Source organism: Podarcis melisellensis, assembly GCF_964234715.1.
Source record: "Podarcis melisellensis genome assembly, chromosome: 6".
In the NCBI taxonomy this organism is placed as follows: Eukaryota; Metazoa; Chordata; class Lepidosauria; order Squamata; family Lacertidae; genus Podarcis; species Podarcis melisellensis.
In genome coordinates this window covers 3583076-3610990 of record NC_138538.1, presented here as the reverse complement: position 1 = coordinate 3610990, position 27915 = coordinate 3583076, and the positions used below count along the sequence as shown (strand labels likewise).

Genomic DNA, 27915 nt, shown 5'->3' with positions numbered 1-27915 from the left:
CGCTCGTCGAGGCCACCGGCAGTCGCGCGCTGGAGAGACGCGGGGCCGTCTGCACGCGCTCAGAGGCGCTCTCGCCGGCCGAGGCCGAGAGGGCGGCTCGCTGGGGTTTGGCAGGGGGTGTGTCCCACCAGGAGCGGCGCGCAGGGACCTCCCCGGGCTTAAAAGTCCCTCCCTCGGCGCGGCGCGGCGCGGCGCTGTGCAATGAAGCTGGACGCGATGGACGGGGCGCACGGGCGGTGCGCTTTTACGCGCGTGGGGACCCCTTGAGAGCGCCCTGCCGACGGAACCGCCAGCAACAGGCGGAGGTAAGGAGAACAGGGCGGCGGCGGAGGGGGGGGGGGGAAGACTTTCCATGCGTCCGCAGAGAAGGGCTGGCTGGATAGCTTTCACGGGAGACGGGGCGGACGGCGAGTCGAGGAAGACCGAGGACGGTCCGCGCTCTCCGCCATCTCCGTCCTCTCTCCAAATCCGAGCGCGGCAGCCTTCGCCATCCCGGAGTCTCTCTTCGCAGCGCCCGGCTCTGGAAAGCGGGGCTCTCCCTTGGAAACTTGCGGAGGGCGCCGCTCCGAACTTTGGGGGATAAGAATGCGGGCGAGAGGGCTCCTGAGCGCGCGCAGAGTGCGCTCAGGGCTGACGACTTCTGGACAGCCTCTTTGCATGCGCCCCTCTTCTTGCTTCAGATAGGACTGTATTCGTCCAGAGCAACCGGGTCCGCTGGAGAGGTTGGATCCCTCCCTCGGGGCTGAGGGGCTACCGCAGAAGCAGCTGTGGCCCCTCGGAGAGAGAGTTTCCGAATATCCCCCTCCCCAGCCCTAATACTCTGAGATGTGCCAAGGCCCGGTGCTGCCTACTCAGTCCGCCTGCCCTAGCCTGGCGGTGGTGGGGCTCAGATCAGCAAAAAGGAAATGTTCTCTGCACATGCCCTGGAGCACTGTTGCCTTTATTCTTCTTATGCCAGGGTCTGGACCCCAGAAGTGAAAACTGGTTTGCCAGTTCATAGGGTCTGTGTAGTGTGTGTATGTGTGTAATTCGATGCCACTGCAGCGACGACAATGGCGTCCTTCATTGCAAACAACTTTCCTTCTGAATTTTTAACCATGTTTTGGAATCTGGCAAAACCGTGCCATGGCATTGGGTTACTGGTACTGCCATGAAACCAGACCCTGGGTTGGAAAAAAAAGAAAACAACCCCACAGGATATGTTGTTGCTTGTGTTACACACACACACACACACACACACACACACACACACACTATTTTTGGAGTGAGAAGGGCTCCAGCTACTTTGTTTGTCAGCTGCTAAAAAATCCACAACTTCAGCTCTTAAAAAAGGGTTCCCAGCAAAATAGAATACATAGCCCCCTTGATGGGATTTATATCCTGAAAGTCAGGATAAGAGATAATGGTTATAATGCAGAAAAAAGGAAGGCAGCGGTTAATATTGATAAAGCTGATTCAGCAGCAGGCAAAAATCTGAAAACACCCAAGCCATCGGAAGCAAAGCAAAACTGAGAGTCAGGAGCAATTCTTGAAAGCCGCCCTAAACAAGACTGTTTGAACTTGCCTCCTCAGTGTGCAAAGTGGGGTTGCAGTGGCCTGGGGGTTGCTGGTTCTCCTTCAGAACCCTGAAGCCTCCCCACCCCCACCCCCGTCCAGGCTGGCTCTTCCCAGCAATTCAGAGATGTTTTCCATCTGTTTCCAACGGCTAACTTTCACATCCTTTGCCCTTTGCTTCCTTTCCAACTTATAAATAAAATCCAGGCCACCCCCTCCTTAAGACAGGAACTGGGGAGCAGGGGCTCAGCTCCTGCTAACTGGGAAGTAAGCAAAGCCATATTCCTCCCCAGGGCTTTTTTCAGGCAGAACTCACCGGAACTCAGTTCAGGCCCCCTCTCAGGTGGGTGCCATTGCCGTTATAAGAGAACAAGGGAGGTGTTCGTGATGAACACCTGGCACCTCTTTTTCTAGAAAAATAGCACAGTTCCTCCCCCTCCTTTACAATACGATACGATAATCTTTAGTGTCATTGTCCCATACAAAACAACGAAATCAAAAAATCTACATCAGACATTCGTAAACCAACAAGCCTGCTATCCCAGCTATCCCAGCCTGGTTAGCCCCCTAAAAACTCTGATACCCCATAATTAAATACAATATACTCCCATAGAGACTACCTTACACTGCATTTAAAACCAAAATCATATTTGGATAGAAACTGTTCTAAAGGAAATGGAGCTACTCTAACGCTCCATCTCCTCTCCAGCCTTTGTGTGGGGTGTGTGTGTGTGTGTGTGTGTGTGTGTGAATCTAGTCTGATGAGATTGAAGAGCTGACACTGAAATTTGGGGGAATTTGGACATTTCTCTCCAACCCTGCCATTTCCGGCACCCATTTATGAAGTGTGTCGAGATAACTATTCCTCTCTGGTCTGCTGTCCCTAAAGGCCAGGGTGTGGTGAAGGGTAGATCAGGATCTACTGGCAGATCTCTGCGTGATTTGCAGTCGATCGGGGAGGGTTTCTGACTCCCTGTTGTTTTATCAATACCAGCAACAAAACGATGGCAACTCTCACGTTCCTAAATTATACGGAACAGTAACCAGGCTTGGATTTTGTGTGTGATTGGATACTCAAAAGCAAATTCTTGGGTTCAGTGTTCTTTGATTCTGCACCAGGCTTTGGTTAGTGGAGATTGGGGCTCCAGTGCCCCCCCAAAAAAAGCCTGCAATCTGCCCACCTTTTCCCTAAATTGTTCTGTAGCATCTGGATTCTGCGCCCAGGAAAACTGTGTTCCTAGTGACTTTTGGTTAGTTTGTCTTCTGCGAGCCTTGGAAAAGTGCTTTGAAGAGCATGGAATTCTCCCTGCAAACCCTGACCATGGTGATTTTATTGTGCCCTAATATACAGTATGTTCCTTGTTTTGCTAAATAATAATAATATTAATAATAATAATTTATTATTTGTACCCCGCCCATCTGGCTGGGTTTCCCCAGCCACTCTGGGCAGCTTCCATAGAAACCAAAAATACACTAAAATATCACACATTAAAAACTTCCCTGAACAGGGCTGCCTTAAGATGTCTTCTGAATGTCAGGTAGTTGTTTATCGCTTTGACATCTGGTGGGAGGGCGTTCCACAGGGAGGGCGCCACTACCGAGAAGGCCCTCTGCCTGGTTCCCTGTAGCTTTGCTTCTCGCAATGAGGGAACCACCAGAAGGCCCTCGGTGCTGGATCTCAGCATCCAGGCAGAACGATGGGGGTGGAGACGCTCCTTCAGGTATACTGGGCCGAGGCTGTTTAGGGCTGTAAAGGTCAACACCAGCACTTTGAATTGTGCTCGGAAACGTACTGGGAGCCAATGTAGGTCTTTCTAGACCAGTGTTATGTGGTCTCGGCAGCCACTCCCAGTCACCAGTCTAGCTGCCACATTCTGGATTAGTTGCAGTTTCCGAGTCACCTTCAAAGGTAGCCCCACGTAGAGCGCATTGCAGTAGTCCAAGCAGGAGATAACTATGAGCACTTTCGATTTTCTTTTAACCTTCTGAACAGAACATGGCTCCCCTTTGGTTTTCTGATATTCCACCCAATTGCATGGTTTCAAGTTTCCTTGCGTCCACGAGGGCTAGGAACTTGACTTAGAGAAAAGGAGTCTTGCGACGATTGGGGTGCTTCACTTTGCACCAGGCAGCAAAACTGCTTGCAGGACCTTGATCCCAGATGTGCAGAATGAACCAGTCGAGCCACTGTATTTTGGAAAGGGAGATGCATTCTGCCAACTATAATTTATGGTAGCCAGTGCTTTGTGACAGTCTTCAAAGGTGCCGCAGCAACCTTGCTAGGCAGATCTCTGACATCCTGCAGTTTTATACCCAAAGGGCTGAAGCTGAGAGCCCAGGCACGCTTGACTTTATTTTTCTTTCTTCTTGGGGTGAAATGCTTGCCATTCCACGCTTGACAACTGCTGCTTCATTCCTGACATTTCAGCGCAAAAACAAACAAACCCCAAAAATAAAACAGAAACAAACAAGAAACAGTTTGCTAGTCTTCATTGTGAAACAAATCTACAGTAGTACCTCGGGTTAAGAACTTAATTCGTTCCAAAGGTCCGTTCTTAAACTGAAACTGTTCTTAACGTGAAGCACCACTTCAGCTAATGGGGCCTCCTGCTGCCGCCGTGCGATTTCTGTTCTCATCCTAAAGTAAAGTTCTTAACCCAAGGTACTATTTCTGGGTTAGAAGAGTCTGTAACCTGAAGCGTCTGTAACCCGAGATACCACTGTACTTGGGAATAAGCACCGTTTCGTTGTAAAAATGGGTAATAGTGTGTGTAGTGGTTGGAGCAGGCATAGGCAAACTCAGCCCTCCAGATGTTTTGAGACTACAATTCCCATCATCCCTGACCACTGGTCTATTAGCTAGGGATGATGGGAGTTGTAGTCCCAAAACATCTGGAGAGCCAAGTTTGCCTATGCCTGGGTTAGAGTGTCGGACCAGGACCTGGGAGGGCAGGATTCCAATCCCCACTTGGCCATGTAGCTCACTGGGTGACCTTGGGCCAGTCACCGTCCCTCAGCCTAACCTACCTCACAGGGTTGTTGTGGGGGTTAACGGAGGAGAGGAGAGCCAAGTACACCAGACTGAGTTCCTTGGAGAAAAATGGGAGCTATAAATGCAGTAGCAATGGTGATGATGAAAATCATCATCATCATCATCATCACAATAACATATTTTTTGTAATACGATGAGCTTCTGTGACCATGCACATGCCTGACCATTAACCATGCTCCCAGAAGCCTCAGCATCATATGGGGCTTGTAGCTCAGTTGGTTAGAGCGTGATGATGATGATGATGATGATAATAATAATAATAATAATAATAATAATAATAATTTATTTATGCCCCACCCTCCCCGGCCCCGCTCAGGGCAGCTAACACCAATAAAATCACAGTAAAAACATAATAGGGTGGGGGGAACCAATTTAAAATAGAGGTTAAAATGCAATTTAAAATGCAGCCTCATTTTAAAAGTAGCCCATAGATCAAAACCGTAAGGGGAGGGAAACATAAGGGTCAGACTGAGTCCAAATCAAAGGCCAGGCGGAACAGCTCTGTCTTGCAGGCCCTGCGGAAAGATGTCAAGTCCCGCAGGGCCCTAGTCTCTTGGGACAGAGCGTTCCACCAAGTCGGGGCCAGTGCTGAAAAGGCCCTGGCCCTAGTTGAGACCAATCTAACCACCTTGCGACTTGGGACCTCCAAAATGTTGTCATTTGTGGACTTTAAGGTCCTCCGTGGGACATACCAGGAGAGGCGGTCCCGTAGGTACGAGGGTCCTAGGCCGCATAGGGCTTTAAAGGTCAAAACCAGCACCTTAAACTTGACCCTGTACTCTACCGGGAGCCAGTGCAGTTGGTAAAGCACTGGATGAATGTGATGCTGATATTGTAATGGCAAGGGTGCAAGTTCAATCCCCTTATGGGACAGCTACATCTTCCTGAAGTCTGCAAAAGCTGGTTAGGATGTTCATAGCTGGCATAAGGGGCACCCAGGCAGAATGGACATCTTGGTCTAGATTGCAGGTGAAATATACTCAGAGTCGAGAGTGGATTTCATGCTCTTTATTCAGCTCATAGTGGTGAGGAGGAATGAAAGTCCCCTCAATGTATCTGCTTTATATACATTATTTACACAATGGGCTGCATGTGATTGGCTAATTACGGAATTCTCCTGTAGGCCAATCAGGTTGTGGATTCACTTCCATCTGGAGTTGGATTGGGTGGCTCCTGCAGACCAATCATACTGCTGCATTGTTCTAGGACCAATCAGACTGCTGCATTTTGGATCCTATTCAACTCAGTACATAACAGCAGGGTAGCCCAGTGATTGAAAAATGGCACGTGCCATAATAATAAATGAAAATTCAGAGCCAGTGGCGCTGGGCCAGTGTGCATTTTGCCATTGGAACTGTGAAACATTCCATATGCAAGCTTGAAAAAGAAACACAGGTCCCCAAATGAGTCTGGAACTGGAATGGGACGTTAAACCCCATGTTCTTCAGCTGGGTAAGTCAGGAGTGATTGTCAGGGGTTGTGCCAAATTGGGTGGCATATGAGGAGGTATCTGGGGAGATGTGGGTGAGGGGCCTGAGAAGGGCATAAGTGGCACTTAGCATAAGGTGGGCAGCATGGGAGAAAGGCTTGTACGTTCAGGAGATCTTTGGACAACGGAGGGAGGTGGAGCTACAGGAGGGAAGGGCACAGGTTGGGCATCTGTTGGGGCAGGAAACTGGCGATGTGGAGGGTGGAAAGAGGCAGACGAGGACAGGGCTGCCTCTTGCACCTTTTTGCCGGCTGAAATGCCATCTTCAGCTCACCTATTAAACGGGCAGGAGCCTTGCCATCTTTTGCATTGGGGCACCAGGAGCAGCCCCTGGCGTGTAGCACTCTTTGCAACTGCCGCTAGGAATATTAGAGCAAATTATATAGCCAAGATAGCCACCAACTGTAAAGGAGATGGATTTATTTGACCCTATCTACATAAAGCTAAAAGGGATGCGGGTGGCGCTGTGGGTTAAACAACAGAGCCTAGGACTTGCCGATCAGAAGGTCAGCGCAACAGGGTGAGCTCCCGTTGCCCGGTCCCTGCTCCTGCCAACCTAGCAGTTCGAAAGCACCTCAAAGTGCAAGTAGATAAATAGGTACCACTCCGGCGGGAAGGTAAACGGCATTTCCGTGCGCTGCTCTGGTTTGCCAGAAGCGGCTTAGTCATGCTGGCCACATGACCCGGAAGCTGTACGCCGGCTCCCTCAGCCAGTAAAGCGAGATGAGTGCCGCAACCCCAGAGTTGGCCACGACTGGACCTAATGGTCAAGGGTCTCTTTACCCTTTACCTTACATCAAGCTATAGTCTATCTTTATCACCAAACTCCGAATATAATTGTACATTGTATTAATTAACATTATTTTTTAATATATTAGTGGCCATGTGATGATTTTAGCCTATAAATTTTATTGTTTAATGTCTTAACCTGTATATTAAGGTACTTTTATAGCTCTGTTGAGAGTAGGTAATTTCTTGATAATATAAATGTTTTAAGTTTTTTGTATTAATCCAGCGTATTTTCTTTTCATTGTTGAATGATTCTGTGTACACTGCCTTTGGCTATGTGCAATAAAACTGACGGACTGACCAGGAGCAGTCTTTGTCAACCTGGTGCCCTCCAGATGTTGTTGGGCTTCATCAGTGGTGGGATTACCTGGTGAGGGGCACTAAGAGGCTGGGGTGGGGGCGCTGGAGGTGACCCCCAGACTTTGCAAGGCTGCCATCCCGGGATCATGTTCACCCTTGGCTTAATTCAACCAAAGAGTTGAACTTGGATTTTGAATGCAATTAATTGCTGCTGTTTTGAATCCCACTGTGCTTTTCTCTTCCTTAGTGGGTTGTGCAAACTGCTGTTCTGAGAAATGCATTTTATAGGGTAGGGTGGGGTCTGTTTATGGAACTAAGGGGGTGGTGCCCCCCCTCCAAAAGTTTGGAAACTGCTGAAGTTCATCTTTGGCTAGCTGCTTCCAATTGGAGCCTCCCTCCTGCTGACTCATGTTTATATATGAGATATATATTTATACCCACACATACATATATACACGGTCTGTCGTTCTCAAGGCCGTTTTTGGGTGCTGCCTCGGCATCCCAGATGGACCACGAGATGCTTCTTGGGAAGCTGCCCAAGAGAGACTCCCTCCTTCCCAGTCCTGGTCCTACCTTGAAGTTCTGCAAGCAGCAGAACTCTTCCGAGACGGTTCCGCTCTCCCCCCCCCCCCAGATGGGAATGATTTATGCCTGTTTGCCTTGGGCTGGTGTCCAAGGCAGATAAACAGAAGCAGGGCTTCTGAGAACGGTTACTTCTCCACCACCGCAATTGGACCATCAATAGGAGTATAGCATATAGATCAAGGGAAGTAATAGTGCCACTGTATTCTGCTCTGGTCAGACCTCACCTGGAGTACTGTGTCCAGTTCTGGGCACCACAGTTCAAGAAGGACACTGACAAACTGGAACGTGTCCAGAGGAGGGCAACCAAAATGGTCAAAGGCCTGGAAACGATGCCTTATGAGGAACAGCTAAGGGAGCTGGGCATGTTTAGCCTGGAGAAGAGGAGGTTAAGGGGTGATATGATAGCCATGTTCAAATATATAAAAGGATGTCACATCGAGGAGGGAGAAAGGTTGTTTTCTGCTGCTCCAGAGAAGCGGACACGGAGCAATGGATCTAAACTACAAGAAAGAAGATTCCACCTAAACATTAGGAAGAACTTCCTGACAGTAAGAGCTGTTTGACAGTGGAATTTGCTGCCAAGGAGTGTGGTGGAGTCTCCTTCTTTGGAGGTCTTTAAGCAGAGGCTTGACAACCATATGTCAGGAGTGCTCTGATGGTGTTTCCTGCTTGGCAGGGGGTTGGACTCGATGGCCCTTGTGGTCTCTTCCAACTCTATGATTCTATGATTCTATGACCAGGCACTCTGGTCAACTCGCTTTGGGAGGAAGCAGCCATTGGCAAAAAAAAGTGATCTCAGATCGATTCCCTCTCTCTTTCTCTCACTGCTGTTGCAGAAGATGACTCTGAACACCCAGCGAGGAGGCAGCGCCAGCCCTGCCAGGAGGCGTGCCAGCACCCCGCTGCCCATGCCCTATGGGTCTCGCCCGGGGATGCTGAGCGTCCGTCCCAGCCAGGCTGAACCGGGCCACCCGCAGCTGGGGCAGTCATCCTCCTGTGACCCCAAAGTCCACTTGCCTGAGCCCCGTGGCAGCTGGTCGTCCGAGTCCTCCGACTCTGAGGAATCCTGGGAATCCTTGTACCGTGTGGTGCTGTTGGGCGACCCTGGCGTGGGCAAGACCAGCCTGATGTACCTCTTTGCTGGGGTTCAAGACAAGGATCTGCCTGAGCAGCAGAGAGGTAGGGCTGTCGTGTGATTTGGGGGGTTGGGGGTTGGGGAGGAATAAGAGGGGGCTGGGGGGCAGGTTCCAACTGCCTAGCAAAAGCCCATGTGGAGTATCAGCAGTGTGGACTAGCATCACTCAGTTTATTTCCTTGTTAATAATAATAATAATAATAATAATTTATACCCCGCCCATCTAGCTGGGTTTCTGCAGCCACTCTGGGTGGCTTCTAACAAAGCTGTGCCAGTCCAGCTCACGGACGATCTCTGTGGGAGTGATCCGGCCCCTGGCCAGCAAACCTTGCTGCCCCCTGTGATAGACGCTCCTGGCCATTGAGGTCACCTCTGCTTCTCTTGACAAGGGTCATTTACACCTCTTGCCCTTAAGGAGAGCCTGCCGGATCAGGTCCATGGCCCGTCCAGTCCAGCATCCTGTTCTCACAATGGCCAACCAGACACCCATTATGGGAAACTCACAAGCAGGTTTCAGGCACAAGAGCAGCCCTCTCCCCTCCTGCAGTTTCCAGCAGGTGGTCTTTGGTGCCTCCAATTGTGGAGGGCGAAGCATAGACCTCCTGGCTAGGAGTCTTCAATAGCCCTCTCTCATCCCTGAATTTGGCCTTCACGGTCTCCTGTGGGAGGGAGTTCCACAGTCTAACGACGCCCTGCAGGAATAAGGTGTCATGCGCTGGGCCCAATGAACTTTTCTGGGGTAGGTGCAGCTTCTGTTCTTGAGGGTGCTGATCCTGACCTTGTCTGCTCTTTTCAGAGGATACCTACGAGCGCACCTTATCGGTGGACGGCGAGGAGACGACGTTGATGGTGATTGACACCTGGGAAGCTGAGAAGCGGGTAGGCCAATGGTCTTGATAGATTCCTGCTGAGATCACGACTACATTGCAGGAATTGCAAGGAGGATTCTTAGAATTGGGGAGACAGAAGGTGCTAAATGAAGCGGGGAGAGCTTCAAGGAGAGGAGGAGCTAAATGTTGCTGCTCTCTTAAACTAAGCTGATGGAGAAACTCTTCCCTTTTCTTCCTCGGCTGCATCCTGATGGAATAGCTGGTGCCAGGGGACATTGCAGGGAGGAGCCTGATGGAAGTATGATCCAGGGAACCAGGCAGAGGGCCTTCTCGGTGGTGGCGCCCGCCCTGTGGAATGCCCTCCCAGCAGATGTCAAAGAGAACAACAACTACCAGACTTTTAGAAGACATCTGAAGGCAGCCCTGTTTAGGGAAACTTTTAATGTTTAATAGACTATTGTATTTTAGTGTTCTGTTGGAAGCCACCCAGAGTGGCTGGGGAAGCCCAGCCAGATAGGCGGGGTATAAATAAATTATTATTATTATTATTATTATTATTATTATTATTATTATTATTATTATTATTATTATTCTCTGGCTGTTCAACGCACACTCAGAAGGTGCAACACAAAGTAATTATTTTGCATAGGAACATGGGAAGCTTACAAAAAGTGCTGAACAAATGACCTAAATTGAGGAGAGATCTGCTAGGGCATGGGTAGGCAAACTTAGGCCCAGGGGCCGGATTCGGCCCAGTCCCCTTCTAAATCCGGCCTGCGGACGGTCCAGGAATCAGCATGTTTTTATATGAGTAGAATGTGTCCTTTTATTTAAAATGCACCTCTGGGTTATTTGTGGGGCCTGCCTGGTGTTTTTGCATGAGTAGAATGTGTCCTTTTATTTAAAATGTATCTCTGGGTTATTTGTGGGGCATAGGAATGTGTTCATTCCCCCCCAAAAAAAACCTATAGTCTGGCCCCCCACAAGGTCTGAGGGACAGTGGACCGTCTCCCTGCTGAAAATATTTGCTGACCATGGCAACCTAGCTCTGCCTTTGCCAACCTCATGCCCTCCAGAACTTTTTGGACTACCATTCCCATCATCCCCAGTCCAAAACATCTGGAAGGACCCCAGACTGGTGAAATCTGGGCCAGATGATCCAGCGTGGCACGGTGTCTCTGGGTTTTTTCTGGGCTGGAGTGCCGGCTGTGCATTTCTGCCCACGTTGCATATAGGAGCATCCATTGATCACTTTACATTTGTCACGCCTGTTTCATCTCCAAAAGGCTTGTTTGGGGAGCAATCAATTAAAAACAAGTGCAAAACATTCCATTAGATTGAGAGCTGGCCGGGCGGAGAGGCACACAGCTGGGGGGGGGGGGGAAATTACAGTGTTCCTGATTCAGTTCCCTCAAATCATGAGGTTGCCCTAGTCAGGCTTCTGTTACATGGAGATAAGAGCGCCCTACCCTACAGGGTTGTTGTAAGGCTGGGAGAGTGGAAGTGGCTGGCAGCGTCTCAAGGGCCAGAGAGAGAGAGAGGTCCAGTGTCCTGGAAACTGCAACTAATCCAGAATGCGGCAGCTAGACTGGTGACTGGGAGCGGCCGCCAGGACCACATAACACCAGTCTTGAAAGACCTACATTGGCTCCCAGTACGTTTCTGAACACAATTCAAAGTGTTGGTGCTGACCTTGAAAGCCCTAAATGGCCTCAATCCAGTATACTTGAAGGAGCGTCTCTACCTCCATCATTCTGCCCAGACACTGAGGTCCGGCACCAAGGGCCTTCTGGCGGTTCCCTCCCTACGAGAAGCCAAGTTACAGGGAACCAGGCAGGGGGCCTTCTCGGTAGTGGCGCCCGCCCTGCAGAACGCCCTCCCACCAGATGTCAAAGAGATAAACAACTACCTGACATTTAGAAGACATCTGAAGGCAGCCCTGTTCAGGGAAGTTTTTAATGTGTGACATTTTGATGTATTTTAAATCTTTGTTGGAAGCCGCCCAGAGTGGCTGGGGAAACCCAGCCAGATGGACGGAGTACAAATAATAAATTATTATTATTATTATTATTATTATTATTATTATTATTATTATTATTATTATTATTATTATCATCTTAGCCAGCATAAATAAGCTGCAACTTCCTTCCTTCCCTATATCCCCAAGCTAGTTCCATTTTGCAGCTTTGCAGGGCCACCTAACCATTTCCAAACAGAAAAGTGTTTTTGCTATCCCTGCACCCAGCTGCTGGGACAAAGCCAGACTGCTTACATTCCCCGTCCAGATGCTGCACACCTGCAGGATCAGGCCGGTACCTTGCCATTGCATTTCCTGTTCCTGCAGGGCGGCATCTTGTTTGGGTCGGTTCTGTGTTGCTTCTGCTGCGCTGAGCAGGCAGCCCGGGATGGTTTGGAAGAGAAGCTCCCCGGGCAGGAAGAGGCCACTGACAGATCGAAAAGGAGGCTGGGTCCAGAGGCAGAAGCTTTTAATCTGCAGACAGACAGGGCGGCTGTGTGTGTGTGTGTGTGTGTGTGTGTGTGTGTGTGTGTTTAAAAGGACAATGGCACTTCCAGCAGGAGGCGGGTTGGATGAAGCAGAGCAGACAATTCAGTCACCCAGAAGCCAGAGACCACTTCTGACCACCATGATCCTAGCCTGGTTCTGTGGTCTAAACCAAGGGTCAGCAAAGTTTTTCAGCAGGGGGCCGGTCCACTGTCCCTCAGACCTTGTGGGAGGCCGGACTATATTTTGGAAAAAAAAATGAACAAATTCCTATGCCCCACAAATCGCTCAGGAAAATTTGGTTCCCAAATTTTGGGGGGCCACTACTTCCTCCGTTCCAGTGGAGGAAGGTCCAGTGAATTAGGTCCAGTCATGGCCAACTCTGGGGTTGCGGCGCTCATCTCGCTTTATTGGCCGAGGGAGCCGGCGTACAGCTTCCGGGTCATGTGGCCAGCATGACTAAGCCGCTTCGGGCGAACCAGAGCAGCGCACGGAAACGCCGTTTACCTTCCCGCCGGAGCGGTACCTATTTATCTACTTGCACTTTGATGTGCTTTCGAACTGTTAGGTTGGCAGGAGCAGGCACCGAGGAACAGGAGCTCACCCCGTCATGGGGATTCGAACCGCCGACCTTCTAATCGGCAAGCCCTAGGCTCTGTGGTTGAACCCACAGCGCCACCTGCGTCTTTGTACTAGATTTGTACTACAGATGCACTAATAAATGTGAGGTGCTCATCTCTGGGACCATGCCAGTTTGAAACCTCCCTTTGTCGCTTCCCAGAGCCGCTGCTGCTGCCCTGGGGAGCCATGGTAAGTTGCCCTTTTGCCTTTCCCACAGGCCCCGGAAGAAGACAACTGGTTCCACAACTACTGCATGCAGGTGGGCAACGCCTACGTCATCGTCTACTCCATCACCGACCGGGGGAGCTTCGAAAGCGCCTCCGAGCTCCGGATCCAGCTGCGCAGGACCCGTCAGGCAGAGAACATCCCCATCATCCTGGTGGGGAACAAGACAGACCTGGTGCGCTCCCGAGAGGTGTCTGTGGAAGGTGGGTGGAAAAGGGCTTGGGCTGGACCCTCGTGGGGCCTCGGGAGGAATCCTGCTTTATTTCGGGGGGCGGCGGGAGGGAGAAGGAGAAAAGCAGGGAGAAAGGCAATTTGGCGGTATGCTGTTTTGTTTCTCAATTTATCCTACGCTGCCTTGTGATGGCAATGTGCCCCGAAAGGTTGTTTTCAAACTGTGGAATTTCACTCCATAAGACGCACCTGACCATAAGGCACACCTAATTTTTAGAGGAGGAAAGGGGGGAAAGTCCCGTTTTTTGGGGGGATCAGCTCACAGTTGTGCAGCTTCTTTTACAAAGGGGAAAAGCTCCTTTTTTGAGGATCAGCTCAAAGCTGTTGAGCATACTTTGCAAAGGGAAAAAATCCTGTTTTTATGGGGTTCAACTCACAGTTCTACAGCTTCTTTAGGAAAGGAAAGGGAGCCATTTCTACAGTTTCCAGACAATCTAACCAGCCAGTCACATGTTGCTGCCGAACATTCAACAATGGAGGCCTAGGCAAGGGGGTGGGGCCGGAAAGGGAGCCAGCGATCAACCACACATTCGCTCCATAAGACGCATAGACATTTCTCCTTACTTTTTAGGAGAAAAAAGTGCATATTATGGAGCAAACAATACAGTACATACGGTGGGTGTGCGGGTTGCGATTTGGCACTTCTGCGCATACGCAAAGCATGATTTAGCGCTTCTGCGCATGCTCAACCGCCGAAACCCGGAAACCACCCGTTCTGGTACTTCTGGGTTTCGGCGGCCCGCAACCCGATAAAACACAACGTAAAGCATCTGTAACCCAAGGTATGACTGTACCGTACTTTTCCGTGTACAGTCATCCCTCAGGTTGCTTCGGGTTGTTCGATTTTGGGTTGCACACTGCGCCGAACCTGGAAGTACCGGAACAGGTTACTTCTGGGTTTCGGTGCTTGTGCATGTGCAGGAGCGCCAAATCACGAACAGCACATGTGCAGATGCGCAGGTCATGGGTTGAGAATGCTGCGGATTGCGAACGTGCCTCCTATACGGATCACGTTCGCAACCCGAGCGTCCACTGTATAAGACTAGGTTTATTTCCTTAAATAGCATGCTAAAAAGTGAGGGTTAGGGTTAGGGTTAGGGTAGATCGTGCATAGGGTCCGACGCTGCATCATTTGGGCAGGCAATTGGCTTCTACCAGGAAGGGGACAGACATATGCAGATTTTGTGATGCGTGTGGGTAAGCGATTTTAGGCTTAACAACTCTGGGCAATCCTCTGCAAAAAAAAGCTCCACAACTTCCTGCCATGTCCCCCCATTATCTTAAATTTGAGTCCCCCCAAATAGGGGTATCTTATACATAGGGGCGTCTTATACACGGAAAAGTATGGTACAGTGGTGCCTCGCAAGACGAAATTAATTCATTCCGCAAGTCTCTTCGTCTTGCGAGTTTTTCGTCTTGCGATGCACGGTTTTCCATAGGAATGCATTGAAAATCAATTAATGCGTTCCTATGGAAACCGCCTTCCCCCGACCTCTTCTGGCGGGCGGCATTTTAAAATCGCCCGGGACAGCGGAGGACTTCTCCGCTGTCCGGGGCGATTTAAAAGCCCCTGGGAAGGCAGGCAGGGGGGACAAAGGCTTTCTCGCCCCGCCGCTCGGCTTCGGGACATCGTTCCGATGCCGGGCGGCGGGGGGAGGCTTTCCCGCCCCGCCGCCGGGCTTCGGGACATCGTTCTGAAGCCGGGCGGCTGGGGGAGGCTTTCCCGCCCGGCCGCCCGGCTTCGGGACATCGTTCCGATGCCGGGCGGCGGGGGGAGGCGTTCCTGCCCCACCGCCCGGCATCGGGACGATGCCCCGAAGCCGGGCGGCTGGGGGAGGCGTTCCTGCCCCACCGCCCGGCATCGGGACGATGCCCCGAAGCCGGGCGGCGGGGGGAGGCTTTCCCGCCCGGCCGCCCGGCTTCGGGACATCGTTCCGATGCCGGGCGGCGGGGGGAGGCGTTCCTGCCCCACTGCCCGGCATCGGGACGATGCCCCGAAGCCGGGCGGCTGGGGGAGGCGTTCCTGCCCCACCGCCCGGCATCGGGACGATGCCCCGAAGCCGGGCGGCTGGGGGAGGCGTTCCTGCCCCCCCGCCCGGCATCGGAACGATGCCCCGAAGCCGGGCGGCTGGGGGAGGCGTTCCTGCCCCGAAGCCGGGCGGCGGGGGGAGGCTTTCCTGCCCCGCCGCCGGGCTTCGGGACATCGTTCCGATGCCGGGCGGCGGGGGGAGGCGTTCCTGCCCCGCCGCCCGGCATCGGAACGATGCCCCGAAGCCGGGCGGCTGGGAGAGGCGTTCCTGCCCCGCCGCCCGGCATCGGAACGATGCCCCGAAGCCGGGCGGCGGGGGAGGCTTCAAAAGCCTTCCGGGGGCTTTTAAATCGCCCCGGACAGTCCCGGGGCGATTTAAAAGCCCCCGGTTAGGCAGGCTTCAAAAGCCGTCCGGGATAGCGGGAAGCGCTTCCCTGCTATCCCGGACCGCTTTTAAAATGCTGGCGGTGGGGAGCAAAGCCTTTCGCCCCCGCCGGCCTTCCTGGACCTCTTCTGAAGTCCGGAGGGGGGGAAAAGGCTTTGCTCCCCACCGCCAGCATTTAAAAAAAGGTCCCCGAGATTTCCCTATGGGCTTTCGTCTTGCGATGCAAGCCCATAGGGAAAATCGTCTAGCGAAGCGTCGCAAAAACCGAAAAACCCTTTCGTCTTGCGGGTTTTTCGTCTTGCGAGGCATTCGTCTTGCGGGGCACCACTGTATATACCGTAATTTTAAAAGAAATATCCATAAATGAAAGCTACTTGATAGCACAACCTCCCCCAAGATGTCTTGGAATGTCTGGAAACAAGCGAAAGTGTGATTCCCCACAGCCCCGCCTGCTCTCCTCGCCAAAAGCAAATGTTTGCACACAGAGTTGATAAAAGCACATTTGATTAATTAACTTTAGATTTCCTTAATCCCTAGAAATAACCGAGGGTGCCTCCAGACTGACAGTATTTTGTGGGAAGGAAGGCACATGTACCAGAACTTAATGCTTTGCATATTTAAAGTGGATTAAAGCCTTCAGTTGCCCAAGTGCAACAAATCAATTTTTAAAAAACAACAACACATTTTGCCCTTTGCCATTTGGAAAGCGACAGTGAGATGCACGGAGAAGTTTGGGATGAATGAATTATTAGCGGGAAGATGTGCAAACAGCCCACGACAACACAGTGGTACCTCGGGTTACATACGCTTCAGGTTACATACACTTCAGGTTACAGACTCCACTAACCCAGAAATAGTGCTTCAGGTTAAGAACTTTGCTTCAGGATAAGAACAGAAATCGTGCTCTGGCGGCGCGGCGGCAGCAGGAGGCCCTTTTAGCTAAAGTGGTACCTCAGGTTAAGAACAGTTTCAGGTTAAGTACGGACCTCTGGAACGAATTAAGTTCTTAACCCGAGGTACCACTGTATTAGGCTGGACACAGGGTTTCCACCCTATAAAGACCGGATATAATCTAATCCCTTCATAAACTTTGTGCAAGCAGATTCGGATGAAACCTGAATGAAATATACTCGGAGTCGAGAGTGGATTTCATGCTCTTTATTCAGGTCATAGTGGTGAGGAGGAATGGAAGTTCCCCCAGAATATCTGCTTTATATACGTTATTTACACAATGGGCACCACGTGATTGGCTAATTCCGGAATTCTCCTGTAGGCCAATCAGGTTGTGGATTCACTTCCTCCTGGAGCTGGATTGGGTGGCTCCTGTGGACCAATCAGACTGCTGCACTCTGGATTCTATTGTTCTAGGACCAATCAGACTGCTGCAATTTGGATCCTATTCAACTTAGTACATAACACTGAATAAACGGGTTGCATGGAGACATGGGTGTACCAAGGAGGCAGGGAGGGGCAGCTACCCCCCACCAATCAATACAAAATCAATAAAAATACATAGCTAACTGAGGTTCTCCCCCCACCCGCAAAGGCCTGCCCCTCTCAACAAAAATCCTGGCTACGCCCATGCGTGGAGGGATCCGATTTAGGTCTTGTTTTGTTTTTGTTTTATTTAATATTTTTTATTAATTTTCCATTTAAACATATATAATCACACCATTATTATCCACTTTACTCCTTTGGCTCTTTAGAGCCTGTCAACTTCCTTCGCCCCCACCACTTGGGTTTCAAAACTAACCTTGATATCACAGCATTTAATATATTTTCCAGTTCTAATATAACTCACTACAAAATACCTCACAATTTAAATATAGAAAGGTAAGAAACTTCTCATGACAAGTCTTCAGATAACCCTACTAGGGTTGTTAAATTTACTCCAGTCTTTTTGGAATACTTGATCTTGGATTTTTCCCATCAGCTTCGCCAGTTCTTCAAAATCCCATCATTTTCATCTGCCCCTCTTCTTTCATTGGTACTTCTTGTGGTTTCCATTTTGGGGCTAAAAGAATTCTTGCTGCAGTTGTTGCATACATAAACAGTCTTTTATCTTCCCTTGGTACCTCTTCACCTACTACTGTATATCCAGTGAAAACGCTTCTGGTTTTTTTAACAAAAGTGTTTTTAAACATTTTCTTTAACTCATTATATATCATTTCCCAGAAAGCCTTTACAGCTTTACAAGTAATACAAATAATATTAATAATAATTGATTATTTATACCCCGCCCATCTGGCTGGGCTTCCCCAGCCACTCTGGGCGGCTTCCAAAGAAATATTAAAATACAGTAATGCATCAAACATTAAAAGCTTCCTTAAACAGGGCTGCCTTCAGGTGTCTTCTAAAAGTCTGGTAGTTGTTGTTCTCTTTGACATCTGGTGGGAGGACATTCCACAGGGCGGGTGCCACCACCGAGAAGACCCTCTGCCTGGTTCCATGTAACTTGGCTTCTCGCAGGGAGGGAACCGCCAGAAGGCCCTTGGCGCTGGACCTCAGTGTCCGGGCAGAACGATGGGGGTGGAGACGCTCCTTCAGGTATACAGGACCGAGACCATTTAGGGCTTTAAAGATCAGCACCAACACTTTGAATTGTGCTTGGAAACGTACTGGGAAGCAATGCAGGTCTCTCAGGACCGGTGTTATGTGGTCCTGGCGGCCGCTCCCAATCACCAGTCTAGCTGCCGCATTCTGGATTAGTTGTAGTTTCTGGGTCACCTTCAAAGGTAGCCCCACATAGAGCGCATTGCAGTTGTGCAAGCGGGAGATAACAAGAGCATGCACCACATATGGTAGAAGATACCACGATTTAGGTTTTGTAGCTGCGTTTTCCTGGTGTTGGGTTTGGTCCGGAGATGGGAAGGCCTACCCTTAAATGTTGAAAGATTCAGGACAGATAAAAGGACGTCCTTCTACATGCAGCGCATAGTTAAACTATGGGAGAGGGCCCTTGTGTTCGAATCCTGCTTGCTGCTTTCCTTCCGGGGCATCTGGTTGGCCACTGTGGGCTAGAGGGGCCTGGGCCTGATCCGGCAGGCTCTTTTGACGCCCTCACGTTCTCTGGGTCTCTCTCTGCCGCTCGCCTGGAGCATCTCCTAACCGGCTGCCAGTGTGGTGTAGTGGTTAAGAGCGGTAGTCTCGTAATCTGGTGAACCGGGTTCGCGTCTCCGCTCCTCCACATGCAGCTGCTGGGTGACCTTGGGCCAGTCACACTTCTCTGAAGTCTCTCAGCCTCACTCACTTCACAGAGTGTTTGTTGTGAGGGAGGAAGGGAAAGGAGAATGTTAGCCACTTTGAGACTCCTTCGGGTAGTGATAAAGCGGGATATCAAATCCAAACTCTTCTTCTTCTTCTTTTCTCTCGGCAGAGGGCCGTGCCTGCGCTGTGGTCTTCGACTGCAAGTTCATTGAGACGTCCGCCACCCTGCAGCACAACGTGTCTGAGCTCTTTGAGGGGGTGGTGCGGCAGATCCGCCTGCGCCGCGACAGCAAGGAGGCCAACGAGAGGCGCATGTCGCTCTACAAGCGCAAGGAGAGCCTCACCAAGAAGGTGCGCCGCTTTCTTGACCGGCTGGTGGCACGCAACAACAAGAAGGTGGCGCTGAAAGTCCGCTCCAAGTCCTGCCATGACCTCTCCGTGCTCTGAGTGAACCAGACGCCACTGTCCTTCTCCTCTTCCTCCTCCTGCTCTTGCCTCTGGTTTTTCCAGGGGTTTTCCCAGGCTTCATTCCCACATGTCCGTAGGCGTTTGCAAACTCTCTTCTTTGCTGGGGTCTCTTAGGACACGGCCTTCTGATAGGGAGAAGCCAAAAACTGTGGTGGAACCGGAAGGAGATGTGTGGGATCCTCCCAGAACCATTTTGGGGGATGGAGGAAGGACTTGGAGCAGCACCTGTGACTGCATCAGAAGGCAGCGCATTGAACTGGGACCATAGTGCGGATTCTGCGGGAGATGGCAGGCTCTCGCCCAGGGGTCAGCAACCTTTTTCAGCCATGGGCCGGTCCACCGTCCCTCAGACCTTGTGGGGGGCCGGACTATATTTTTTTGGGGAAATGAATGGATTCCTCTGCCCCACAAATAACCCAGAGATGCATTTTGAATAAAAGCACACATTCTACCCATGTAAAAACACCCTGATTCCCGGACCATCTGCAGGCTGGATTGAAAAGGCGATTGGGCCAGATCTGGCCCCCGGGCCTTAGGTTGCCTGCCCCTGTGTCTGGCACTTGGTTTTGCTTTGGAAGCATCCCAGAATAGGTCGTTATCCTACTCGATCCTTTCACCTGCCCTGTTTCTGAAATAGGACTATGATGCCAGGCTAGGGTTCCCTCTTGTACAGACATGGAGTACGCCTTTCTTTTGACAGCGTCTATCTGATTGGACGCGGGTGGCGCTGTGGATTAAACCACAGAGCCTAGGACTTGCCGATCAGAAGGTCGGCGGTTCGAATCCCTGCGACGGGGTGAGCTCCCGTTGCTCGGTCCCTGCTCCTGCCAACCTTGCAGTTCGAAAGCACGTCAAAGTGCAAGTAGATAAATAGGTACCACTCCAGTGGGAAGGTAAACAGCATTTCCGTGCGCTGCTCTGATTCTCCAGAAGCGGCTAAGTCCTGCTGGCCACATGACCCAGAAGCTGTACGCTGGCTCCCCTGGCCAATAAAGCGAGATGAGCACCGCAACCCCAGAGTCGGCCACGACTGGACCTAATGATCAGGGGTCCCTTTACCTTTACTACCCACAGTGGCTGTGCTCTGCTTCCATCGTCGGAGCCACTATGCCTCTGTATACCATTTTCTAGAGACGACAGGTGAGGCAACTTCTGTTGCGCTGAGATCTTGCTGGCAGGCTTCAATTGGGGGCATCTGGTCGGCCACTGTGAGAACAGAATGCTGGACTAGATGGACCACTGGCCTGATCCATAGGGTTCTTGCATACCCCCCAACATTTCTCCAATGAAAATAGGGAGGACCTATTCAATAACAATAATACAGTGGTACCTCTGGATGCGAACGGGATCCGTTCCGGAGCCCCATTCGCATCCAGAGCATAATGCAACCCGCCTCTGCGCGTGCGCGGGTTACGATTCACCGCTTCTGCGCATGCGCATGACGTCATTTTGAGTGCCTGCGCATGTGCAGGCGGCAAAACCCAAAAGTAACGCTTTCTGTTACGTCCAGGTTGCCGCAGAGTGCAAACCGAAAACGCTCAACCCGAAGCAACTTCAACCCGAGGTATAACTGTAGTAATAATAATAATAATAATAATAATAATAATAATAATAATAATAATAATAATTTTATTATTTATATCCTGCCCATTTGACAGGGTTGCCCCAGCCACTCTGGGCGGCTTCCAACATATATGGAAAACATAATAAAACATTAAACATCCAAAAAAATCCTCTCGTATCTGGGGCTACCTTCAGATGTCTTCCAAAATATTGTATAATTACTTATCTTGCAGTGAGAGTCGCACAACTCCATACCCTCCAACATTTCTCTGCTGAAAACAGGGACGTCCTAAGGAAAAGCAGGACATTTCGGGATCAAATCCGAAACCGGGGCGGCTTTTTTAAATTCGAGACTCTCTGGATAGTAGGGACAATTGGAGGGTCTTCTTGTGTTCAGAACTGGTGGTGCAAAATTCCAGGAGATGTTATATTTGTGTGTGTTTAGAACTGTCCAAATGGTTTTCTGGGAATCTACTGCCTTTTTTAAAAAACCCCAAAAAGGTTTAATAAGTGTCTGTTTTTTCCCAGTAGGCACTGCTTGTACATTTGTAAATAAAGCAACTACGGCCGAGCCTCCTGGTTTTACTCCTCCGAACGAAAGCAAAACTGGTGGTCTCAAAACTGGTGTAGTTTCTCCCCCTTGGGAGGCTTAAGCGGGGCATATGTGCTGTCTTTGCAAGGAGAGGTTACGGGTGGCTTAATCGGAAAACCGGGGCCCGGAGCCAGCAGGGCTGATTTCAGCTCAGGGGTTCGGCTCCTTCTCAGGGTCAGGTCAGAAGTTTCCATCGCTGGTGGGAGCAGCCAAGCTTTGTTTAAGGAGGCGAGCAGAGCGGAGGAAGCACTCCGCGGACATTAATCTTGTCAGGAGGAGAAAGGCAACTGTGCTCTAACTCTCCGCGTCACAAAAACAAGTAGCTGATCATCCTTGCCATGCCTTGACCAGTTTCTGGTTTCCAGGGCCAGCAGAGAACAGATTGAGGTTGAATCCTGACAAGACAGAAGTGCTGTTTTAGGGGGACAGGAGGCAGGCAGGTGTGGAGGACTCCCTGGTCCTGAATGGGATAACTGTGCCCCTGAAGGACCAGGTGCGCAGCCTGGGAGTCATTTTGGACTCACAGCTGTCCATGGAGGCACAGGTCAATCCTGTGTCCAGGGCAGCTGTTTACCAGCTCCATCTGGTACAAAGGATGAAACCCTCCCTGCCTGCAGACTGTCTTGCCACAGTGGTGCATGCTCTAGTTATCTCTCGCTTGGACTGCTGCAATGCGCTCTATGTGGGGCTACCTTTGAAGGTGACCTGGAAACTACAACTAATCCAGAATGAGGCAGCTAGACTGGTGACTGGGAGTGGCTGCCGAGACCACATAACACCGGTCTTGAAAGACAGACATTGGCTCCCAGTATATTTCTGAGCACAATTCAAAGTGTTGGTGCTGACCTTTAAAGCCCTAAATGGCCTCGGTCCAGTAGACCTGAAGGAGCGTCTCCACGCCCATCGTTCAGCCCGAACACTGAGGTCCAGTGCCAAGGGCCTTCTGGTGGTTCCCTTACTGCGGGAAGCCAAGTTACAGGGAGCTAGGCAGAGAGCCTTATCGGTGGTGGCGCCCGCCCTGTGGAACGCCCTCCCACCAGATGACAAAGAAAACAACAACTACCAGACTTTTAGAAAACATCTGAAGGCAGCCCTGTTTAGGGAAGCTTTTAATGTTTGATGCATTACTGTACAGTGGTACCTCGGGTCACATATGCTTCAGGTTACAGACTCCGCTAACCCAGAAATAGTACCTCGGGTTAAGAACTTTGCTTCAGGATGAGAACAGAAATCGGGCTCCGGCGGCGCGGCAGCAGCAGGAGGCCCCATTAGCTAAAGTGGTGCTTCAGGTTAAGAACAGTTTCAGGTTAAGAACAGACCTCTGGAATGAATTAAGTACTTAACCCGAGGTACCACTGTATTTTAATATTGTGCTGGAAGCAGCCCAGAGTGGCTGGGGAAACCTAGCCAGATGGGCGGGGTATAAATAATATATTATTCCTAACCCCTGGTGGGCTGTGGTGGTGCCCCGGCTGCAGTGAGGTTGCCAGACCTCCAGGTGTGACCTGAAGTCCCCAGATTTGCCTGGCCCTCTCCAGGTGGCAGGCGATGGGCTCGAATCTCCAGGGATACGAATAAAAGTTTATGCCTGGCAGGAGATGGCTGCAAATCCTAGCATGGGCACTGAGAGTGGGTTCAGCAGCACATAATTAAAACTATGGAACTCACTGATGCAGGAGGCAGTGACGGCCACCAACTTGGGTAGCCTTCCTTCCTCAGAGGTTTTAAAGGAGAGGCTGTATGGCCATCTGTCAGGAATGCTTTAAATGAGATTTCCTGCATGGGGTGGACTGGATGGCCTTTGGAGGGCCTCACCCAATGCTAGGATTCTATTGTTCTGTGATTTCTGGCCCAAACAGAGGCTTCTTTTTGGCCTGGCATGTGTGGATAGATCAGCTGGTGGTGCTGATAAAGCCAAGGTTGCAGGTTCGATTCCCCCCAATGGAATCGTTGCATATTCCTGCATTTTGGGGGATTCGACTAGAAGGTTTGCAGGGGTCCCTTTGAGCTCTACGGGTTCCATTCCTGGGACAACCGCAGGCTAGCTCTGTCGCCTGCTGGAGCAGGGTTTCTGCAAACCGTCAAGCGTCTTGTTATTGTTGGAGAGGAATTGCAGCCTCAGTGCTTCTCTCCAACCAAACGCCGCCGCCACCCCCAGCCTTGCAATGCAACAGATGTCTCCATGCACCCAAGGCACGGAAGGGCCTCTCCTCCAAGAGATGCCTGGGCTGCCTCCCCCCAACCCCACTCACTCTCCCCCCCCAAAGGAAAATATCCATGTTCTCATCCGGCTGTGGGAGGTGAGAAGGAGGGGGGGTGGACCGGGAGGAGAGGAAAGGAGCACGGCTGCCTTGATGGAAAATTGGCAAAAGGAGTTAGGCAGAGTGGAAAGAGTGAGGTCTAGCCCAGAAAAATGCAGGGCCCAAAGGGAGCAAGTCAGGGGGGAGATAGCGGCAGGGCGGGCTGGTGGGGGGGAGGCGAAGCGGATGTGACTGGGGTGGCTAACCTTTTTTGGCCTGAGGTCCGCAAACCACCTTGGCCAAACTGCTGGGGGCCGCAAGCCAGCAACAGGTCTGACCCAAAGTGTGTGTGCTTCCATGTACAAACCCGTATAAAATAAGCAGCACATAAGCGGCATACGGGACGCGGGTGGCACTGTGGGTTAAACCACAGAGCCTAGCACTTGGCGATCAGAAGGTTGGCGGTTTGAACCCCCGTGACGGGGTGAGCTCCCGTTGCTCGGTCCCAGCTCCTGCCAACCTAGCAGTTTGAAAGCACATCAAAGTGCAAGTAGATAAATAGGTACCGCTCTGGCGGGAAGGTAAAGGGCGTTTCCGTGCGCTGTTCTGGTTTGCCAGAAGCGGCTCAGTCATGCTGGTCACATGACACGGAAGCTGTACGCCGGCTCCCTCGGCCAGTAAAGCGAGATGAGCGCTGCAACCCCAGAGTCGGCCACGATTGGACCTGATAGTCAGGAGTCCCTTTTACCTTTACCTTTAAGTGGCACACAAAACACTACCAAACCATTCTACGTTCTAAATCTTATATTAATAATCCAAAAATTGAGAAAGCAATGTACAAGATCTGCTACAGAAGGCACAAACAGAAAACACATTCAAATTGTGTCCAAAAGGAAGATTCAGTCTTTAAAGTTCTTTTAGCCAGGCTCCTGTAGATATCAACAAAGCTAAGTTTGATCAAATGAGGTGTCAGCAATGTTACGCTCAAGGGTTAGGTATCAACGAAGATAGGTTTGATCAAACGAAGTGACGGTGACATCGGTGATATCTACAGGAGCCTGGCTAAAGGAACTTTAAAGACTGAATCTTCCATTTTGTTTGTGGCTTCTGTAGCAGATCTTGCACATTGCTCTCTCAATTTTTGGATTATTAATATAAGATTTAGAACGTAGAATGGTTTGGTAGTGTTCTGTATGCCGCTTATGTCTGCTTACTTTATACTGGTCTATTACGAGAATTGGCAACAAAGGTTCATTTCTTCAGTGCATGTACAAACCAGGCTATTTGCATGCACCCCATACCTTTAAAGCACCCCCCCCACATACAAAGAGAACCATGTTACAGCACCCAGTGGTGCTACAGTTCCCAGCACCCTGAACGAGCTCCCTTACTCAGAACCTGCTCCCTCTTCCACGTGAAGGCCCTTTGGATATTTGAAGATGGCTATCGCACCACCTCGGTTTCCCTTGTGCAAGAGACCTTCCCGGCAGATTTGCAGCCAGGGCTGTTTTGATTTTATCGCATCTGCTTATTGGGGATAAAGCAGGGACGTGTCGAGGCAGCTAAAACAAAGCACTCAGCAATTGCTGGCAAGTGGCCCGACGCACCATTTCGTTGGGGTTGGCACCGCTTCAAGCCTCTTCCCCTCTGGTCACAGCGCTCGGCCTGTTGTAAGATCGATTCCATCTTGCGTGGCTATTGAGGGCAGCAGCTTCAGCCACAGAGAGAGAGAAGCCCAGCTGGGAGCTTCGGAAGGGAGACTGTGGAACAAAGCAAGTTAGCGCCAGCCTAAGACTTCCACAGAGCTCCTCTTCTCTCTGCAGCCGGGTTGCATACCTTGCAGCAGGCTTGCCTCTTTTCAGTCTGTTCTATCCTTTATGGAGGCAAAAGCCTATTGACTTAGAGCAGCATTTGCAAACCTGGTGCCTTCCAGCCAGTGTTATTTTTCTGGAAAAAAGTCGCAGAACTCACCATGATCGCCTCCCGTGTTATAATGGCAATGACGACCACCTGAGAATACCATAAAACTTGGTATGATCTTCCATTATCTGTCTTTGAAGGCACTACAAAGCTAGATGGGATGCAGGTGGCGCTGTAGGTTAAACCATAGAGCCTAGGACCTGACGATCAGAAGGTCGGCGGTTCGAATCCCCGTGATGGGGTGAGCTCCCGTTGCTGGGTCCCTGCTCCTGCCAACCTAGCAGTTTGAAAGCACGTCAAAGTGCAAGTAGATAAATAGGTAGCGCTCTGGCGGGAAGGTAAACGGCATTTCCGTGCACTGCTCTGGTTTGCCAGAAGCGGCTTAGTCCTGCTGGCCACATGACCCGGAAGCTGTACGCCGGCTCCCTCAGCCAGTAGAGCGAGATGAGCGCCGCAACCCCAGAGTCGGCCATGACTGGACCTAATGGTCAGGGGTCCCTTTACCTTTACCTTACAAAGCTAGACAGCCATTTATTTAAAAATTCTGCTGGTTTCCTTAAGAGCTGCAGTTCTCTTTGCAGCTGTTGACAAGGCAGAAATACTGTTTAGGGGCACAGGGTGGGGTGGCGGACTCCCTGGTCCCAAATGAGGTAAAACTGGTTATCTCCCACTTGGACTACTGCAATGCACTCTACACGGGTCTACCTTTGAAGGTGACTCTGAAACTACAACTAATCCAGAACGCAGCATTGCCTCCCATCCGATGTCAGGGAGATACAGTGGTACCTCGGGTTACAGACGCTTCAGGTTACATACGCTTCAGGTTACAGACTCCACTAACCCAGAAATATTACCTCAGGTTAAGAACTTTGCTTCAGGATGAGAACAGAAATCATGCAGCAGTGGTGCAGCGGGAGCCCCATTAGCTAAAGTGGTACCTCAGGTTAAGAACAGTTTCAGGTTAAGAACAGACCTCCAGAACGAATTAAGTACTTAACCTAAGGTACCACTGTAACTCTTAGAAGACATCTGAAGGCAGCCCTGTTCAGGGAAGTTTTTAATGTTTTACGTTTTATAATGTTTTTATATTATGTTGGAAGCTGCCCAGAGTCGTGGGGTATAAATAATAATAATAATATTCAGGTGGGGACTTGAGGCAACCTCAGAGATCCATGGAAAAGGAAAGAAAAAACAGAGACCATTGGGGAATGACAACACAACACCCAGGTCCCTCCACGGGCTTCAGCCTGGCAATTTCATCTGCTAGCTTCCGTCCGAAATGCGGCAGAGTTGCGGTCTGTCAATGAGGACAATACTGAGCAGAGGCGGACTTAGGGCAGCGGAAGCCTAGTGGGCGCTGCAGGGCGTTGCAACTGTGACGTAGTGGATTGAGCAGAACCGAAGGCGAGAGTTGGGTGGTGTGCCAAATTCTGACCTCTTCCAGGGCACCGCTGAGATTTGAAATACCAAAGTCCAGCTTTTTACTGAGCAAGATGGAGCAAAGCTATGACTCAGTGTGAGGCGACTTCTTTCCACTTCAGTGGGACTTGTGCGAGAGAATTTATGGGCCGTTTTTGTCCAATGGAAAGAGCCAGGAAAAAGGCCAGACCTTAATAAACAAAACACAGCCAACGGTCCTTTGAGCCTTTTTATCTCTGCTCTTAGGCTGAAATGTGAAATGATGAATCATCCCTTCTAGGGCCTTAAAATAGATGGTTGGACTCTTTTTTTCTTTTTTTTAAGGGTGCTTTTCGGAAGAATCTCCCTCTCCCTCACCCAGGTTCTGTGTCCATTCAGAATTTTGATGGGGTCACGAGAACAAGTCAACAAGAGGCAAGGAATGGAAAGCATCGTGTCCCAGGAGCATGGAGAGGGGACCAGTCCATTTCCAAACTGGAGAACTTGGAGAGGATGTAGGAACGTTATGGCCTGTTCTGGTATTCCATAGTTATGGGGCGAAGAATGTAAATATGGCCTTGAAATTGTAGGACCACTAATTTCCAGAGGCCAGCCTGTTATGTACTGAGCTGAATCCTAGATCAATAGGATCCAGAATGCAGCAGTCTGATTGGTCCGCAGGAGCCACCCAATCCAGCTCCAGGTGGAGGTGAATCCGCAACCTGATTGGCCTACAGGAGCAGCCTGGAATTAGCCAATCACACGGGGCCCATTGTGTAAATAATGTATACAGTCATAA

The 27915-nt window shown here is 50.5% G+C and overlaps 1 protein-coding gene across 3 annotated transcripts; it reads left to right on the top strand.

The window, feature by feature from the left end:
- Nucleotides 1–4: 4 nt before the first annotated feature.
- On the top strand, nt 5–27848 carry REM1 (RRAD and GEM like GTPase 1). Of its 3 annotated transcripts, none has more exons than XM_081917284.1 (5): nt 5–305; nt 8606–8948; nt 9701–9783; nt 13076–13286; nt 19105–21537. In XM_081917284.1, exons 2-5 carry the CDS (start codon nt 8609–8611, stop codon nt 19380–19382), a joined length of 912 nt encoding a protein of 303 aa, XP_081773410.1. In that variant the 5' UTR covers nt 5–305; nt 8606–8608; the 3' UTR covers nt 19383–21537. The 3 variants fall into 3 exon arrangements, with proteins under 3 accessions (XP_081773410.1, XP_081773409.1, XP_081773408.1); XM_081917283.1 differs by lacking the exon at nt 19105–21537 and adding an exon at nt 27499–27848 and having other exon boundaries at nt 202–305; nt 13076–13258; XM_081917282.1 differs by having other exon boundaries at nt 202–305; nt 13076–13258.
- Nucleotides 27849–27915: the final 67 nt, after the last annotated feature.